This window comes from Lontra canadensis, unplaced genomic scaffold (assembly GCF_010015895.1).
Source record: "Lontra canadensis isolate GAN:19392208 unplaced genomic scaffold, GSC_riverotter_1.0 scaffold57, whole genome shotgun sequence".
NCBI classification, from domain to species: domain Eukaryota; kingdom Metazoa; phylum Chordata; class Mammalia; order Carnivora; family Mustelidae; genus Lontra; species Lontra canadensis.
The window spans coordinates 2,786,394-2,806,954 of record NW_022631051.1 but is presented as its reverse complement, the minus strand read 5'-3'; the positions used below and the strand labels follow the sequence as shown (position 1 = coordinate 2,806,954).

At 37.4% G+C, this 20,561-nt stretch overlaps 1 protein-coding gene across 1 annotated transcript in view; it reads left to right on the top strand.

Moving 5' to 3' along the window:
* L3MBTL4 (L3MBTL histone methyl-lysine binding protein 4) overlaps positions 1 to 20,561 on the top strand; it is a 439,737-nt gene that overhangs the window by 225,220 nt on the left and 193,956 nt on the right. Inside the window, exon 13 of the mRNA XM_032875713.1 lies at positions 19,119 to 19,233. Coding sequence (XP_032731604.1) covers positions 19,119 to 19,233 — 115 coding nt within the window. The remainder of the gene's footprint in view (positions 1 to 19,118; positions 19,234 to 20,561) is intronic.

Here is a 20,561-nt window from a genome sequence, read left to right as displayed (position 1 = left end):
TCCGTGACTTCTAATTTGAACATCTGGATCATTGGTTGGTTTGCCTCTATTGTCTGTATTTTCTGTTGATTACAAGTCACCTTATCCTGCTTCTTACGTGTCTCATAATTTCTCACATGTGCTGGATGTTGTGTATTAAAGAACTCTAGATACTAAAGTAGATGCTATGTGCCCCCAGAAAGGCCACGCCCTTTCTGCTCTTAGGGCGGCTAGTGAGAGAAGGGCCCTTATGGGTTGAATGGTAGCCCTGCCAAAGATACAGCCACTCTGTTTCCAGAACCTTTGTGATGACCTTATTCAGGAAAAGGCTATTTGAAGATATAATTAGGTGAAACATCTTAAGATGAGATCATCCTGGATTTTCCCAGCTGGGCCCCAAATCCAATGATGAGTGTCCTTATAAGAGGCAGAGGAGAGGATGCAGAGGAGAGTGAGGTGATGCAGCCTTGAGCCAAGGAAGCCTGGCAGCCACAGGATACTGGAAAAGGCAAGGTAGGATTTTCTCTTAGAGCTTTCAGGGGAGGGCTGCCTCGCCAGCCCTTTGATTCCAGACTTCTGACCTCTAGAACTGGGAAAGAATACATTTTACTTTTAAGCTATCAAGTTTGATTGAGGTAACTTGTTACAGCAGCTCTGGGAAACAAATTCAAGGGCTGGTTACTTTGGTTAGGACCCGATAGGGACTGGAACAGGCTGGCGGTTTAATTTTAGTTCATCTCTGCTTTCAAATCAATTGAGAATGAGGACTCTTGTGTGTGCACTACAGATCCTCCTTCTAGTGATGGAGACCTCAAGAGATCTCCTGCTTGCCAGCCCCTCCTCACAGCCTCTGGTGCCCTGGGCCTTCAGCAACTCACAGAGCTGCTTACAGCTCCAGTGACTGCTTCTGCCTCTGGCAGAATCCTGCCCCCTGCGTCAGGGAGATCTCCACTTCCCCAGGAAGCAGCCAAAGACCTTGGCTCTCTCAGGAAGGGGCCCTGCCCTACCCAGTTTTTGGAGCATTTAGACCCCTTTTGCAAATACTGCGGTTTTAAAGGTTTTGTCATTAGTTTCTAGATATTTTCTAATTGCAGTACTTCTAATTCTCTAATGTTCAACATCCCAACCGGAAGCAGAATTCCCAAATATGTCTGTTGGAGTTTAAAATTATTAATAACTAAGCATTTAATGTCAATATTATATAAATATATGGCACATACAAATATATATATAATTATTTTAAAATACATTTGTATATAATTATACATGCAATTTAAAATATAATTACCTAATTATTAATACCTTTGTGTATGATTTGTGTGGAAGTTAACAGGACTGGTGTATGATCTGCATGAGGGCCTGTAGTTGCTGATTCTGGATTCTAGACCCTAGACATTCAAGGTAGAAAAGTGGGAGAAAGGGAGTAAATAGATAAGCATAAATACTCAGGAACATATGTACTGAAATACTGGAAATCATTTTCTGGCTGGACAGTAATTGTTTTTGGCATATATATATATATATATATATACATATATATATATACATATATATAATCTTTTTTTGAGATTTATTTATTTTAGAGAGAGAGAGAGCAAGAGCCTGCAAGCAGGGGGAGGGTTAGGAGGAAAGAGAGAGAGAGAATCCTCAAGCAGACTCTCCGCTGAGTAGTGAGTTGGGTGCAGGGCTTGATCCTAGGACCCTGAGATCATGACCTGAGCCAAAATCAAGAGTTGGATGCATAACCAACTGAGCCACCAGGTGCTTCTTGGCTTTTATTTAAAATAAAGTGGATGGGGCGCCTGGGTGGCTCAGTGGGTTAAGCCGCTGCCTTCGGCTCGGGTCATGATTCAGGATCCTGGATCGAGCCCCGCATCGGGCTCTCTGCTCAGCAGGGAGCCTGCTTCCTTCTCTCTCTCTGTCTGCCTCTGCTTGCTTGTGATCTCTCTCTGTCAGATAAATAAATAAAATCTTTAAAAAAAATTAATAAAAATAAAGTGGAAAACTAGCCCTAGATGATTATTTTTTTCTTACTTTTAATCTTTTTTGTCTTATTTTATTTAAATTCAATTAATTAACATATACTATATCATCAGCTTCAGATGTAGAGTTCAGTTATGCATCAGTTGTATACAACACCCAGAACTCATCACATCACATGCCCTCCTTAATGCCCACCACCCAGTGGCCCCATCCCCCTACCCCCCTCCCCTCAAGCAACCTTCAGTGTGTTTCCTAGGGTTAAGAGTCTCTTATGGTTTGTCTCCCTCTCTGATTTCTTCTCATTTTATTGTCCCTTCCCTTCCCCTATGATTATATCTTTGTATGATATTTGTAATTTACATTACATTTAGCTGTTGTGGCATGCAAAGTCTTAAAGGGCAGAAGCCAGATTGTGAATAGTTTTGTTATTGTTGTTGTTGCTGTTGTTTTTCTGTACCAAGAGCTCTTTGGGCAAGAAATGTATTTCAACAGAAATAGTTTAGACTTCTGATATTGAATTATGAGCAAAAATATAAGAAAACATGAGTAAACATGCTAATTACAAACATTCATTCTCCTCTGTTGCTTGAAAGTTATTCACTGTCTGAACATTATTTTTTCTCCAGAAATTTAATCCGTTTTCAGAATGCATTGTTCTGGTTGAGATAATTACTCAGTTATACATGAAAAGAGGAGGCTCCTGCCGTCAACTGGATGAATTACCCGTTTCAGAGAGTGCAGCACATGTAAATATGAGAATTTATAGAGAATTTTAAATTCATAGCAGTTCTGCACTCCATCTCCTTGTTCTTTAGAAGCAATATACATTTATTTTAATGACCTGGGGTAGTGCATGGGACATGAATATAATCAGTATGTAAATGAGACCTACTGAACATAGATATTATTGTTGAAATCGAGCCGAGATCTTCATTTATTTTGATTTGACTTTTTAGATGAAATCCTTTGAATTGAGTAATGTTGGAGTGAATTTTAAGACTATTTTTTTTGTAAAAAGAGGCTAAACAAATCATTAAAAATGACATCTCAAGTATATTTGCTAAAAATAAGCATCTAGGTCTTATAAGCATTTACTCTGAGTGTGACTAGGCAGTTAGGCTGTTTTCACCCACTTCATTGGTAACCCGGGTCAGAGCAGAGAAAACAAGCATTGTTGATGCCAAGATCTCTAGCATCATTTCTTGTCTGCTTCTTGCCCCCATCCCCACACATTTGGGCTTCAGCCCCACACATAAACAGCTTCTTCTTTAAGATTTTAAACTCCAGGATCATAGTTTCTGAGTAGAGTTTTCTCTCTGTTAAGCCTTCCCCATTGCTCTTCAGACCATAGTGCCCCACGCTGCCCTCCCCCACGGCCAGGTCTGCCAGCCTCCCCGGCTCCCCTGTCCAGACCACGTGGGGACACACTGGGTGTCCCTGCTCTTCTTCGGGCCCTCATTGACCGAAGGAAGCAAACATCAACTGAAAGAATAGTGCCTTGGTGGGTTATAATTTGCTATCCCAACTTGCCTTTCCAGTCTGCACCGTCCCTGCCTCAATCAATGACTTGCCTGGGGTTTGCCCAGCAACTAAAAGCCACCCTGTGTTTATTCCTCAGCTTCTCGCCCTTCTGGCTTTTCTATCCTCAGTCTGTCTCACATGCCTCAGCGTCCCTTTTCCGAGACTGTTCGAGTCGTTTATCCCTGTCCACCCTCTCTTCATTCCCATCATTAGTCACTCGAAGCAGGGTCTTCTGCTAACATGGGATCAAATTTCTGAGGTCCTAACCACATTGTCCTGAGGAAGCCCAGCTCCCGTCCTTACCATTCAGGATTATTCAGAGTGTGTGTTACACTTGTTTTCCTTGTTCCCACTTACTCACTCTCAGATTGAGCAGGGCAAGACTCTGTCACCTGCTAGCACTTGCTAACCCAAGGGGTTGTAAATACTCCCCGTTCTTTACTGGGGCCTTGACACAGCTGACCGTACCTTCCTTTTTGAAAGTCTTCCCTGGGCTTCTTCCTCACCATCTGGCTTGATTCTCTACTTTCTTGTTCTAAGGGTTCTTTATGGCTTCTCACTGCTCTGCCAACTTTTAAATAGAATTCCTCAAGATTTCTTTGTAGATGTGTAACAATCAGGGTCCTGGTGGAAACAGACGGCACATCATACACTGTGTATTTTTCACATCCAGCACTGTTTCTTTCTGTTTCTCCCTTTCTTTTTTCTGTCAGCACATACATGCTCACGGCTTCACCATCCACCTCCATGTTTATGACTCCTGAATCTGTGCCTTATCTTTCTCAACCAAGATCCAGGTGCTAATTTCATTTGTCTGCAAGACGTTTGCATTTGAATATGCCAGGCACTCAGATTTAATGTGATTGAAATGGAATTCATTACACTCCCTAATCAACAAAATTAAATCGAACAAAACAAAAATCGGAACCTGTTTTCTGTATTCCTTCTTCAATAGTGGCACAGTCTCCCGTTGTCAGTATTAAAAGCTGTTTTTATTTTTATCAAAGTTAAACTTATACAACGTGCCAAAAGCAGTTCTATCAAGTTTTATTATAAAATAGTTGTCCCAAGACCACCTTCTCCCAAATCTTCCCCAGTACAGAGACAACTGCTTTTGTTAACTTTAGTTAGTTGTTAGAGCATTTATGCCTGTGATTTTTTTTTTAATAACATATAATGTGGGGCCCCTGGGTGTCTCAGTGGGTTAAGCCTCTGCCTTTGGCTCAGGTCATGATCTCAGGGTCCTGGGATCGAGCCCTGCATCGGGCTCTCTGCTCGACAGGGAGCCTGCTTCTCCCCCGTCTCTGCCTGCCTCTGCCTACTTGTGATCTCTTTCTCTGTCAAATAAATAAAGAAAATCTTTTTAAAAAATAACATATAATGTATTATTTGCTTCAGGGGTAGAGGTCTGTGAATCATCAGTCTTACAGAATTCACAGCACTCCCCATAGCACATACCCTCCCCAATGTCTATCACCCAGCCACCCCATCCCTCCCACACCCCTCCCCTCCAGCAACCCTCAGTTTGTGTCCTGAGATTAAGAGTCTCTCATGGTTTGTCTCCCTCCTGATCCCATCTTGTTTCATATTTCCCTCCCTTCCCCCCAGGACCCTCTGCCCTGCCTCTCAAATTCCTCATATCACAGCTCGTATGATAACTGTCTTTCTCTGATACGCTTTAGGCCTGTGATTCTAAATACAGGCTTGTTTTGCAACTTTTTGACTTTTATGTGGGGTTTCCACTCTGTGGCTGGAGCTCTCTTTCTTCCCCTGCCTCCTTGCCATGCACACTCTTCCCTCTATTCATCCTCTCCATGTACACAGACCATGGTTTTAGCCAGACCAAAAGTTGTGTTTACTCATAAACAGTCACTATAACCCGGAGAAACATTTGTCCACTTTTGTTTCTAAAGAATAAACAGCTCAAAATCATATAAGTCACTTTCACATATTTCAGTGTCATTTTACTTGAAAGGGAAAAAATGTTGGTAGTTGAGAAAATAGATCTGTAGAATAAATAGATCAGTAGGTTTTGATTAAACTTAAGTAGATTTGTTCAGTAATGTTTACATAATTGGAACAGGCATATTTGAATCTGCACATTTGTTTGTTTATTCATTTTTCCAACAAGCACAGTGTTAAAATGCTTCCACAAATATGCTCCAGATATTATCTGGTGCTGATAACAAAAAAAATTGGAGGAAGTCTTCAGTTTCTGGTTCTGCAGGTAAGGAGCTTGGAAGTTGCCATGGTGTCCTAGCAACAAGTAAAAAGCTGAACAGGCTAGAAAACCAACAACTCTTCTTGGATCTGAAAGTGAGGGGAGTCTGCAGAGCACACTGTTGCCCTGAGATTAGAGTGATGGCAAGTGGGTACAGGGAGTCATGACCTCCTGGAACATGAGGAAAACCTGAAAGGGAATTGACAAATTTCTGGAGGCTGTGTGTGGACAACTCAGAGTTCAAAGCTCCAGGGGACCCAGTCACGGGGACCTCCACAGTATTGTGAAGTTTACCTCTAGGAACTTGACCAGATTCTAATAGGAGCTCAATTACAGTAAATACTGGATACAAATCTCATACATCCAGCAGTGGGAGGGGAAAGGAAACCATTTTGAAATAGGCCAGAGCACTCTGTTCTTAGCAAAGCCTGTCCTCAGGGGAAGCTAGCTAACCGGAGTCTAACCTACTGAGGTGTTACCAGAACCTAATTGACTTGAAGGAAGGGAAATACCTACCTCTAGTCTGCTATAACCATCTTGTTCCAGCTGATGGAGGAGAACAAACCTGAGAAATACCAGTGAAGTTCACAATCCAGAGGCTCACTAAAAAACAGACCTAATCACAAATCTCTAGAATATATACCCTCCCCCTACACCTCACCCCCACAGTAATAAAGTCTTGTTTATAGTTCCTTTTACCTGATATATCATACCTGACTATCAGGAAAAAATTATAAGGCATACCTTATAATGGTATGGTAATTCTTATTGACACAGCTGACCGTGTCAGCTTTTTTTTTTACCTCTATACCAAGAGGCAAAAAAAAATTTTTTTTGAAGAGATAGAGCAAGCATCAGAACCAGACTTAGCAAGGATGTTAGAATTATCACACTAGAAATTGAAAACAACTGTGATTAATATGTTAAGCATTCTAATAGTTAAAGTAGACAGCATGCAAGAATAGCAAGACAATATAAGCAGAGAGAAGGAAATCCTAAGAAAGAACTAAAAGAAAATGCTAGAAATAAACAACACTGTAGCAAAAATGTAGAAGGCTTTTGATGGGCTTCTTAGACTGGTCATTTCTGAGGAAAGTACCTCTGTCCTAAAAGGTGTCTCAATAGAAATTTCTAAAACTGAAAAGCGAAGAGAAAAAAGGAAAAAACAGAATATCCAGAGACTGTGGGACAACTACAAAAAGAGTAACATATATGTAATGAGAATACCAAAAGGAGAAAAAAAGAGGAACAGTAGAAATATTTGAAAAATAAGGATTGAGAATTTCCCCATATTAATGTTGAACATCAGGCCACATATTGAGGAAACATAGAAAACATCAAGCTGGATAAATGCCAAAAACTACACCAGGGTGTACCACCTTGAAAACTATAGAATATCAAAGATAAAGTCCTAAAAGAAGCCAGGGAAGGGGGATGTTGTACCAGTAGAGGAACCAAGGTGGGAATTACATCTGTCTTCATCTCAGAAACCAGGCAAGAAAGAAGAGAATGGAGTGAAATATTTAAAATGTTGAGAGAAAAACCCTCGCCAACCTAGAATTCTGTACCCTACATAATTATCGTTAAAAAAGTAAAGGAAAAATAAGGACTTTTCAAGACAAAAATTGAAGGAATTTGTTGCCAGTAAGTCTGTCTTATAAGAATGTTAGAAGAAATTCTTTTGAGAGAAGGAAAATGAAATAGGAAGAAACTTGGCTCTACATAAAGAAAGATTATTGAAGGAATGAAGAGAAAGTGAAAACTTATTTTTATTCTTAATTGATATAACACCCAATAAGAATTAAATTACAGTTAATTCTAAATAATAAGAGCAACAATGTTTCTATTATATTTATTTATATATATTATAGGTATATGTTTATATGTATATGTTTATGTATGCTTATATATGTTCACTGAATGACAGCAGTGATATTGGAGGCAGGAAAAAGGAATTAATATTATTTTATGAGTGAAATGGTATGGTATTATTTGAAAGTATACTTTAATTAGTTGTAAATGTATATTATAAAATGTAGGTCAACCACTAAAAGAAGTTTTTTTTTTAAAAATAAGTATAATTCATGTGCTAATAATGGAAAAATAGAATCATAAAATACACATTCAGAACCATGAAAGCAGAAAAAAAGTATAACACAAGAATGGAAACAGAGAAAAAGGACAGTGAATATGGTAGATGTTAATCCAACCATGTATATTGGTAATTATTTTGAATGTCAATTGAATGAATGCACCAGCTAAGACAAAGATTGTCAGAGTATATAAAAATACATGATCCAACTAACTATATGTTATCTCCAAGGAACCCACTTTAAATATAAAGATACATATAGATTAAAAGTAAAATGGATGGAGAAAAATATACCCTGCTAACACTAGTGAAAAAAAAATCAGGAGTAGCTATATTAATTATAAGCAGAGCTGACCTCAAAGTAAGGAAAGTTATTTGGGATAAAGAAGGATAGTAGATAATGATGAAGTGGTCAGTTCTCCAAAAAATAATTCTTTTTTTTTTGTAAAGATTTTATTTATTTATTTGACAGAGAGAGGGATCACAAGTAGGCAGAGCAGCAGGCAGAGATAATGGGGAAAGCGGGCTTCCTGATGAGCAGCGAGCCCAATGTGGGTCTCGATCCCAGGACCCTGAGATCATGACCTGAGCTGAAGGCAGAGGCTTAACCCACTCAGCCACCCAGGCACCCCCCAAAATAATTCTTATATACCTAAGAATAGATCATCAAACTACATGAAAGTAAAAACTGATAGACTTGCAAAGAGAAATAGATGAATCACTATCACAACTGGAGACCTCAGCACCCCTCTCTAAGAAATGGGAAGATCCAGCAGACAGAAAATCAGTAAGGATCTAGTTGAACTCAACAAAACCATCACTCAACTGTATAGACTCTCTTATCAAACAACAGCAGAATACTCATTCTTCTCAGACTTACGTGGAACATTCACCAAGACTGACCACATTCTGACCCATAAAACACACCTTAATAGATTTTTAAAAATATATAAAACATACAGTGTCTGCTCTCAGACCACAATGGAATTATAATAAAAAACAGAAAGATAATTAGGAAACCCCAAAATACATGGAGATTAAATAACACATTCTAATTAATACAAGGTTCAAAGAAGAAATCTCAAGAGAAAGTAAAAAAAAATATTTTGAACTAACTAAAAATATCAAAAATTGTGGGATGCCTCAAAAGCAGTGTTTAGAGGGAAATTTATAGCATTGAATGCATAAGAAAGATCTAAATTAATCACTAATCTAAATTTCCACCTTAGGAAAATAGAGAAGAGTAAATTAAATCCAAAGTAAGCAGAAGAAAATACATAAGAAGAATTAGAGCAAAAGTCAGTGAAATTGAAAATAGGAAATCAGTAGAGATCCAGTAAGCCAAAGTCTGGTTCTTCGAGATCAATAAAACTGATAACCCTCTAACCAGGCTGACTAAAAAAATACAGAGAGGACACCAATTACTAACATCAGAAACAAAAGAGGAGACATCACTATGTTTTAACATCCTCTGGATGTTAAAAGGGTAATAAAGGAATACTGGAAGCAACACTGCCCACAAATTTGATAACCTAGATGAAGTGGACCAATTCTTTAAAAGACAGTCTGCCAGAAGTCACACAAAAAAACATAGACAATCTGAATAGACCTCTGTATATTAAGCAAATTGAGTCAGAAATTAATAATCTCCCAAAAGAGAAACCACCAGGCCCAGATGGCTTAACTGGTAAATTCTATCAAACATTTAGGGAAGAAATTATACCAATTTTCTATAATCATTTTTTAGACGGTAGAAGAAGAAATACTTTCTAACTCATTCTGTGAGGCCAGCATTAACCCTAAATTCAAAGCCACACAAGAACATGACTAGAAAAGGAAACTATAAGCCATTATCTGCCATGAACAGGGATGCAAATATCCTCAACAAAATATTCACACATCGAATCCAGAAACATATAAAATGAATTATACACCATGACCAAGTAGGATTTATGCATGATAGGCAAGGCTGGTTCAATATCCAAAAATTAATATATTCCATCATTTCAACAGGCTAAAAAAATGACATAATCCTATCAATAGATGCAAAAAAATTTGATAAAACCCAACATACATTCATAATAAATGCATATATCCTTTATGCAAGTAATTTAGAACTGGCCACTAGTAAAATTGATGTTGTACTAATAAATATAAGGATGGATAGAAAAAATATGTAACTCACCCATGGCTTCAAAAATTTAGAAATAGTGCTCATGATACATTCAGTTCATAAGTACAGCTGCAAGTATGTATTTTTGCTGATACTACCCATATAGATATGATAGTAGTTGCATAAATTATTATCTATGCCTTATATTTTCTATTGTGTTATTCAATGTTCCCTATATAAATGTACAGTAAATTCTTTCAGTGATAATATGGGAAGTTAAACTAACTGGTGTAGTTTTTTTCATGTTATAATCAGAGTTGCGTAATATTTCCCCTTTGCCGTTATTTTGGGGGGGGATTATTTATTTATAGAAGTCATCTTTAGACTACCAAAGGTAATTATGTGTTTTGGCTTACCTGGGATAATCTGGGATTATACGTGTTGTAATTGTGAACTCAGTAGTGCTCTCTCTCTTATGCTTTAATATGTCCCATTTGGACAGTAAATCCTGTGGTCCCTCAAAATATAACCAGCTTTTCTTCTCTTTCACATGCCTTATGTCCCACTATTCATATTTAGAAACACTACCTTCCTTTAATGTAAGTGGCTGAACTCCTTTTTGTGTTGGTGGTTTGTAAATAATGAGTATGAAGAATTTGTAGTTTAGTAGAAAAACCTTGATGATTTGATAGCGGATCCAAAGTGGGAATTCGGGATGTCAGGACAAATGGAGAGTGCTTGTTGAAGCAGTGTCCGCTGTGAGGGCCGGTGTCCTGAACAGAAGAGGAAGGGAGCACAGGTTATTCTAATGAATAACCAGAAAGGAAATGGCCTTTATGTTCACAATGGACGTGTAGCATATGTCGCTTCAGTGCTTAACACATTTTAAATCTTCCAACAGAGCTTATAAAGGTATTTATGTTAGTCACCACCATAAACAGATTTTGAGGTTGTGTGTCCTCACACTGCTCCTGGAGTAGGTTTTTCTTCCTAAGATATTATCCACGGACCTGTGGCTGTGGGGCCCTGAATGTGGCTACAATTATGCCTAACTCTGAGGAACTATTTAGATTTCTTCACAAGAATTAAAGCCCTGGTAATTCTATCAGAAATTTGGCATTTTTATTTCTTGTGGGAATCTTATGGGGAAAATATATTTTATGGGAAAAACTAATTGTATTTGTTATAACAGTAACCATAGAAAGAAATGGAAACTTATGTAGACATATTTATTACAGATGGAAATATTTGGAGTTGAATGTCTTCAACATTAGGCCTTCAAGCAGATCCCTCTTGGACTGGTTTCTTACAGAATTAAAAAAAAGATTTGTGATGATTTTAAAAAATGTTATTCTTCATTGCTTTAGATATAAGTGAGTTTAGTGGCAAGTTCAGTTGATTAACAACCTTGTTGCCGTGGGGTTACCCTAAGGAAGCATTTTAAAAAGTTTTATCCAAAAACCACCTTTAGCAGATAATCTAGGATGTGTGGTTAAAAAAAAACAAACAATTTCCAGGCATTGTTCCTGACATCCCCCATCCCCTGAATTAGAGTTCTGGTAGGGCAGGAGACAGTTGGTATTTTGCTAACTGAATTTTGACGAAAACCACTGTCCAAGAAATATGTTGAATTTGGGTCATGGCCTTAAAAAATGACATGTATTTTAGAATAGCTATTGTAAAGCTGTTAATTTTTCTATTTCATGATTACATGTCTTTCTTTTTATAATACTTATTATAGGAATGTACTAAAAGGAAGATGGAAGCAATTGTATTTGTAAAAGAGCAGATGGGTTTAGAGAGAGGTTAGCAGGGAAAGGGAATTGAAGTAATTTACTGAGAGTGGGTGTGGAAGCTCTGGAAAGGACCATAGGTAGGGGCTGCCAGTTCCAATACTACTGAACAGCAGTTCAGGCTCATGTTCAGGCGGAGGAGTGAGGGTTTCATATCACAAACAAGGATTGGAAACACTGGGCATATTTCCTTATCCCTATGTATCTCATTGGCTTCTTATGTAAAATGGAGGTAGTAATGTGTGATACTAATTTTAAAAGTCTTCATACTTGTCTGTTATAACACCTTTTCTTCATGTTCGCTCCCCCTCCGTTCTTGCCTGGATAGACCTCCGAACAGACTGGCCGAGTGTACAATTAATGTTGAATGTGCAAAATATGCGTAGTTCTGGACTGCAACCCTGTATTCTTCCATGCTATTTTGTTTTCACTATGAAAATTCCTTTTTATACTTTAAAAATGCAATTTACCTCTGCTACAGTAGATTCTTAGGTATAGTAGCCCCAAATATCCTCACAATTTATATACTTGTGGTGTTCTCTCAAGAAATTGTTCTCAGCTGAAGCCTGGCTTTGCTCTTTACTAGGGTGGGATCTCAGCAAACTTCTTTGAAGTCTCCTTTCCAGAATCTACAAAAACAACATATTGTAGACATTAAGTGATGTATATATTTTACAGCTGTGTCTGGAATATATAAGCATACAATAAAAATGAGTCACCTGCCATATCCTGTGCTCTTGCACTTAGATGATAGTGGTATTTCTGTGAAGGTGTGATGTGAGCTTGTTTGCCCTACGGAGGAACTTAGGTCTAGACTCAGCACTCTTTCTGCACCCCCGTGCACCATGCAACAACAGATGTCTGCATCACAGGAAGTGAGATTTACTATTGCCTTATTAGCACCAATAGTTATGAGTAATAAATATCAGTAATAATATATGAAAACTCAGTTTTTCTTTCTAGAATGAAATGGAAGGTTAAGTCTAGTCAACTGAAAATGTATTCAGTTAAAGCAAGAAGAATTCAGGTACAGTGAAGCCTCTTTCTGAATAAATTAACATCATCTACATGCTTATAATTTGTTCACTGTAGGCTTTTAAAATAGATTAGAAGCCTCTGACAATAAAATACACATATCCAATAAGCTCATTAAAGTGGAAATTACAAATTTAAAAACCATATAGCAGAAGCAAAGAAGCATAGTAATATCAGTTAGGCTAGTAAAATTGTTGTGATTGAGCATTAAATTTAGCTTCCAGTGTTCCTAGACAAAAAACTGTTTATTTTCCAGCTGCCGTAAGGCACAGTGAGGAGTGATGGTTACTGCTGTGTATCTCATTCCACTGATGGCTTTTTGAGGTCTGAGAGTGTGTAAGTCACGGTGCTAATGTCATGGCAGCATCGAAGATGGCTGAAGCATAGCGGTAAGGCTGGAGGGCTGAGGGGCAGTAATGATAAGGCAAAGTGAGAAAGTCTATGTCAGAGACGACTTTGGATTTACATTAAGGCATATGGCCTTGTTTTTTAATATGCTGATCTAATTCTTAAATGTCCAAGTTATTTTACCAATCATTGAGACTGTTTGGTTCAATTAGCAACCTTTGTTTTCCAGTTTATCAAAACCTGAGGTAGAAGTATCCATGTGTTTACTCAGCTTTATATAAACCCAAATATATAAAATTCATAAATGCGTGAAATGGCGATGATTTGGTTTTAAAATAATTCTTTCCTTTATGAAAAAACTCTGTAAATATTCTTAAAATGCCAATCTCCTTTATTAACTTGACCATCTGGTTAGAATTCTTAAAATTGGATTTTCAACTCCAGAGATATGAAGATCCACAGATATGAAAATATCTTTCATAAAGATGTATATGGGTCAGATTTTGGTTATATATTCCAAGTTTAAATGGCCCTTATGGGGGAGTAGAGTCTTGCATATTTGGATTAGGAAGGGCTCTTTTTAATCCCCATGGTTTCATTGTGAGTGATTACATACAGCACTGGAAAGGGTAATTTAATATTTCTTAATGAAAGTAAGAGAAAAAAATTGAACAAAGTACTTAAAAACATTGTATCTGCTTTCAAACTTTTTTAAAAAAAGATATTGTCATTTTAGTTTTTCCGTTTTAGACCTGAATTCCACAGTAGGATTCCCAAGTCCAGATACAATAGCAAGAATAGAGAGACCACTCCTTGCAGCAAGATTTGGCCTGTCTTGTTTGTGCTTAGAGGTCATGGTCTTGCTTCTGAAACATAAACAGTTGCACTGTAAACTGAAAAGAGAAGGACATTGAAAGTCGGAGGAAATATTAAAATTTGAGAAAACTTTCTATTTGTCCTTCTCTCCATTTTACATAATTTCTGCTGTTAAATCCAGAGCAACAGGCATCATTCTTTTATTTATTTATTTATATATTACATTAGTCACCATACAGTACATTAGGGTTTTTTTTTTTTTTTAAGATTTTATTTCTTTATCTGACAGAGAGAGAGAAATCACGAGTAGGCAGAGAGACAGACAGAGGTGGGGGGCGGGGGTGAAGCAGGCTCCCTGTGGAACAGAGAGCCCAGTGCGGGACTCGATCCCAGGACCCTGGGATCATGACCTGAGCTGAAGGCAGAGGCTTAACCCACTGAGCCACCCAGGCGCCCCAGTACATTAGTTTTTGATGTCGTGTTCCGTTGATTCACTGTTTGCGTATAACACCCAGCATTCCATTCTTGAAAGGAGAGCCAATTTTTGCTTGGCACAACTAAATATTTAGTTGTCTGGTACTGACAGTATTATGCAGTTTGGCTATGTCCAGAGTGCTGAAACATCACAGTATATAAATATAGTAAAAGATCAGAATAGCCCCATTTGATAGCAGCTGCATGTAGAAATATTTTAAATAAGATAACTTTATGGAGCTATAATTTACAAATGATAAAAGATTACAGATTTTATGTATGGATTTTGATGACTTGAGAAATGTGCATCCTGTATAACCACCACCCCAATCAAGATTTGACAGCTATCCAATACCACAGAAGGTTCCTTTTGTGCCCCATTGGGGCAGTTCTGCCCCCCACCTTCTCCCAGACAAACATGGATCTGATTTCTGTGGCTGTTCTCAAACTTCATATAAATGGAACAATACAGTATGCATTCTTTTGTGTCTGCCTTCTTTCTTTATATGAGGTCTGTTTGATTGATGCATGATTATGCATGTATAAACAGACTGTCCCTTTCTGTTGGTGACTACTATTCATCTTATGCCCATACAACACTTGCTTGTGAATAGATGTTCATCTGTTCTTGGGCATTTGGGTGGTTTTCAGCTTTTGACATTTTGAATGAAATTGAAAGGAACATTTGTTTACAAATGTATTTGCATCTTTTGGGTGGAATTGCCAGGAGCCACAGAGTAGGAACATCTTAAATCTATAATAAAATAGCACAACATTTTCTAAAGTGATTGTATAATTTTCCAACCCTGCTGACATTGTATGAATGTTCTGGGAGCTCCACAGCCTCACCAATAATTGATGATGTCAGTCATTTAATTTGAGTCATACAAGTGGGTGTGTAGTATATCTCATTTTGGTCTCTTTGATGAATAGTGAAGTTGAGAATTTTTTTATTTACTTATTGACCATTCATGAACCTTTTCTTCCATAGAGCATGATAAGTCTTTTGCTCATTTTTTTATTGGGTTGTCAAGTCTTTTGTCAGATAAATATATTACAAATATCCTTGACTTGGTTTTCCTTTTTATTAATGATGATTCTGAAGAATTTATTATGATTAAAATTGAGTTTATCAATTTGTCCTCTTTGGGTAATGCTGCTTATATGTTAAGAAATCCCCTAATATCCCAGTATCATGAAGATTTTATCTTAAGTTTCATCCTTGAGTTTGATTGTTTTAGCTTTTTTTAGGTCTGTGGTCCATTTCAAATTAATTTTTATGTGGGAGGTGAGGTAGAATCAGCTAGCTAGTTTGGATTTTGTTCACATGTGGATATCCACTTGCTGTAGTATCATTTGCTGAAAATGCTGCTCTTTCCCTATTTAATAACCTTGTCATAGCCGTTGAAAAGCAGTTGAGTGTGTATATGTGTGTGTGTGTGTGTGTGTGTGTGTGTGTATGAATTGATATAATCTTTTCTGTTCCAGTAATGTATTTGCTTATCCTTAAGCCAAATGACACTGTCTTCATAACTGCAGCTTTACAGTAATTGTAGAAATCAGTTAAAATGGGTCTTTAAATTTGTTCATTTTTATTCCAAATTGTTGTCATTCCATCTGATAATACTTACCTTTCACTTGAAATATTTTCTATAATATTTCTTGCAGTGCAAATCTATAGGTGAATATTTTATCAGGTTTTATTTATCTGAAAATTAATTTTACTCCTTTTTGAAGGATATTTTTTGTAATATATAAAATCTCAGCTGACAGTTTATTTCCCTTACTGCTTTAAAGATGTCATTTCATGGTCTTGTTGCCTTTTCTGTTTCTGATGAGAAGTTGGCTACGTTCCTGTCATGTTCCCTGTATGTAGTATGTTATACTACTTTAGCTGCTTTCAAAGAATTTTCTTTTGTCTTTCATTTTTAGTGGTTTGTATTTATTTATCAAGATTTATTTATTTATTTGAGAGAGAGACAGGAGAGAGAGCAGGGGTAGAGGAGGAGGGAGAGAGAGAATCCACAAGCAGACTCCCTGCTGAGTGCAGAGCCCTGACTTGGAGCTTAATTCCAGGATCTGGAGATCATGACCTGAGCCAAAACCAAGAGACAGGCACTTAACCAACTGAGCAACTCGGGCACCCCATTTTCCTTTGTACTTAATCATGCTTGGTTTTGCTGTTCTTCTTAAGATTGTAAATTGGCTCTTTTGACCAAAATAGGGAAATTTTGTTGATGTTATTTCTTCAACTTTTGTCTGCTTTGACCATTATTCCCATTCCATTGTCTGTCTTCTCCTTCTGGACTCTAAATACATGTCTGTTAGGCCATCTGATTCTATCTTACAAGTACCTAAGGCTCTGTTTATTTTCAAAAATTTTTATTGTGTATGCTTTAGTTTAATAATTGCTATGAATCTGTTTTAATGTTTACTTATTCCTTTTTCTGCCATGTCTAATCTGTTATTAAGCCTATTCAGAAACTTTTTATTTCTGCTTTTAAGTTCTAGAATTCTATTTGTTTCTATCTTACAGTTTCCATTTCCTTGCTGTGATTCCCTATCTGTTCCCTCATCAAGACCATTTTTTCTTTAGGTCCTTAAACTTTAATAGCTACTTAATAGCTTTAATAGCTACTTAAAAAGTTCTTGTCTACTAATTACATCTGGGCCATCACAGGGTCTCTTTTTTAAAAAGTGAGTAAGGCTCACATTCACCTGCTTATTTGCATGCTAAATACATTTTTATTTTATGTTGGACATTATGAATGTTGCAGTGTTTGGATTTGGGAGAACTTGTTATGTCAGGCAGTTAATACTGATGGCTGTTCTTAAATTTGTTGAGGTTTGATTTTAGTCTTTTTTAGGGCTGGTCCAGAATACTCTAGGACATGGTTCTTACTGCAGAAGTATGGCCTTTTTGGTGTCTCAGTCAAATTCTCAAGGTGTTTTACGATCTCTGCACTCTGGTCTCTCCACTCTCCCAGTAAGTGTGACCTCCGCTATCTTCATTTTACTTGCAGCTCTGTATCAGATGTTCTCTTCTTCACTTCACCCTCTCACCTTGTGCAGGTACAGTCCAGCCCTTGACCAAGGTCTTGCAAAAACAAAACAAAACAAAAACAAACAAAACCCCAGAGATTTCTGGGGTCCGTTCTCTCTAGTGTTTGTCCTCCAGTTTTCAGCTGCTTCACCAGCACTGAACTGCAATGTGGGTCCCCTCAACACAGCAAGACTGCCTTTTCTCCACCTCTGCTGCTCTCAGGAAATTGTCCACAGGCTAACAGTGTCACAGGGCTGACATTTGTACTTAGGAATTCCGTTTCTGCGGTGCCTGTTGGCCAGTGTCTAAAAACAGTCACTTCCTTTGTTTTGTCCAGCTTTATAGTAGCTGCTGGGAAAAGCCACTCTGTCTCAGCCAGAAGCCTACATGTGGTAGAAATATACTTTTGAAAGTTTTTCTTAAGATACTGGTTCTCAAACCTCAGCACATATTAGATTCATCTGGAGGACTGGTTTACACACAGATTGTTAGGCCCTGTCTTTTACAGTGTCTGATTCAGGGGGTTGAGTTCAGGCCCAGCAATCTGAATTTCTAACACGTGTCCAGGTGATGCAGGTGCTGACAGTCTGGGAACCAAACTTGGAGAACCACATGTTTAGAAAGATGGACCTTGAGAAGAAGTGTTGGACTCTATTTGGGATTTACTATGCACAATTTTACCTTTTTTTTCTTTTTTTTAGTCCTATGTCCTGTATAACAGACTTATATTTCAGTTGGTTTATTATAATGCTTGCAATCTTGCTCTTTTTATAAAAATTATGATTTTCATAAATTGTGGGGTTTTTTTCATTGAATAAGGGATGCACCATTTAATTGATAGAAACAGAAAATATATAAGAGAGTAAGTAAGGTTATTAAATATTGTCATTCTTATTTTTTTTTGCTTGCACAAATAATTTGGTTTGTTCATCCTGATAAGAAACTTACATAACATGAAGTTCGATAAGTTTCAGAAACCAGTGTGTGATTTTTGTTTCAGAAATCGAGTTTCATTTTAATTATTCTTGGACCTGTGTGTGTATGTGAGTTATATGTATGTGTATTTTGTAGGTAAGATGCAAAATAGTGATAACCATTTGCTGGATTGCTGGACTTGAGCCATATCTCTTCCTCAGGTTTCCTGAAATCTCACCCCATTCTTTATAGCTAGCAAGAGCTCTATTAATCCATCTACCTCAGCATATTCTGTCCTCTCCTTTACCTTCATTTCCAGTGGCTCTATCTCTCCTTGTTTGTCAGGATTTTGAAATTTATTGCTTTCTTTTATTCTCTCTAATATCCATGCATTTCCCAATAGTATAAGGCTGTACTGATGTCAAATTGATGACTCCTGTCCATGAAACTGACATGATTTTTGCAATGGCAGCCAGGAGAGAAAGTGTCTTCCCACCAGCATTACAGTATTTATTACTTGGTTGGAAAAATTGATTGGTATTATCCCTTCAAATTCTAACCAATCTCTGACAGATTTTTTTTATTTACCAACTTTCGTTTCTCAGAAAAATTGGTACAACAGCCTTTGGTGGTTAGATTAAAAGCCTCTTTGATGGCACATTTTAAAATATTGTTCTAGTTGTAATGTATGATTATTATAATTGCAGTCTCAAATTCAGAGGTCTGCTAATATTTAGATATAGGCATAATGAAATACTAATTACTAAATACTAATTACTCAACAGGTTCATTTCGATGGCTGGGACCACAAATATGACTACTGGATGGATGCAGACAGCCCTGACATTCACCCAATTGGGTGGTGTGATATAACAGGGCATCCACTGGAAATCCCATATCGTGAGTATTTTGCTCTTTGTTGTTGATTTTTAAGTACTCAGCCTGAATTCTTACCTGAATGCTATTTCTTTCATGTCATTGTAAGTATTTTATTTTATTTTTTTTAAAGATTTTATATATTTATTTGACAGAGAGAGATCACAAGTAGGCAGAGGCAGGCAGAGAGAGAGAGGAAGAAGCAGGCTCCCCGCTGAGCAGAAAGCCCGATGCGGGGCTCGATCCCAGGACCCTGGGATCATGACCTGAGCTGAAGGCAGAGGCTTTAACCCACTGAGCCACCCAGGCGCCCCCATTATAAGTATTTTAAAAATAAATATCAGATAGCTGATTTGACTAATCAGTGTTATAGCTATACTGCAATCTAATTATTCAGTTAAGCCTCAAAGGAGATACTTTATAAAAGAAAAGTCATAATAATCATTAAAGAATTATTTTGATAGTGTTGTCTAGAAGAATCTTTATTTTCTACATTTTAGTTTGGAAAACTTAACCCAGCCTAAATCCATCTAATTTGCATCATTGATTTTTCACCGAAGTGCATTTTGTTTTTTTTAAACATTCCATCTTAATTTTTTATAGATTAAATTTCAAATAGTTTTAGAATAAACAAATATTTTAAATTTCAGCAGTTAAAAAAACTTTAGTTGAAAAAAAAGTCAGCTGTTATGTTGGTATCTTCATTTCTTCTTCCTTTCCAGCTACTTAAAGTTAAGGAGGAAATTAACCACTCTAAATTTTAATGAGCCTTGAACCAAAATATCTTATTCTTTTGTCTGAAGGATTTCTTCGATCAGATTAGGCTGACATGACTAATAGCGGGTTCCAGACACATGTGCAGGCACTGCATTCTTTTGTTTGTTTTGTTCCCTCACTGACTCTGTGGCTCTCCCGTTGGCTTCTTGGGATGAATCTAGCACATTATTCTGTTAATGAGGCTGTCTTCCATTGAGCCAGCCCGATGATGCTTGAAGTGCAGCTCTAAAAGGACTAACAGCATCTTTGAAGTAATTCCTTGACTTCTTATAAAAGTGAGAAGAGGTCCTGACTTAATAATTCAGCAGACATGTTTACCTTGTGGTAGGTGCTTCAAAAACGACAAAAAATCAATAAGGTACAGGTCCTTATGTAATGTAGAGTGCATTAGCCAGCATGGTGTCTCTATATACAGAATGTAAAACCAGAGACCGTGGTCAGCCCTGTGTTGGAGGGATGGTGTTAGTATTTGTGCTTTGTGGGGTTTTCCTGATTTCACTCTTTACTCCGCCTGATTTCACTGCCCAATATGTCAAAGAGATGTTTCTCATTTTATGATAACTTCTCCTCTCCCC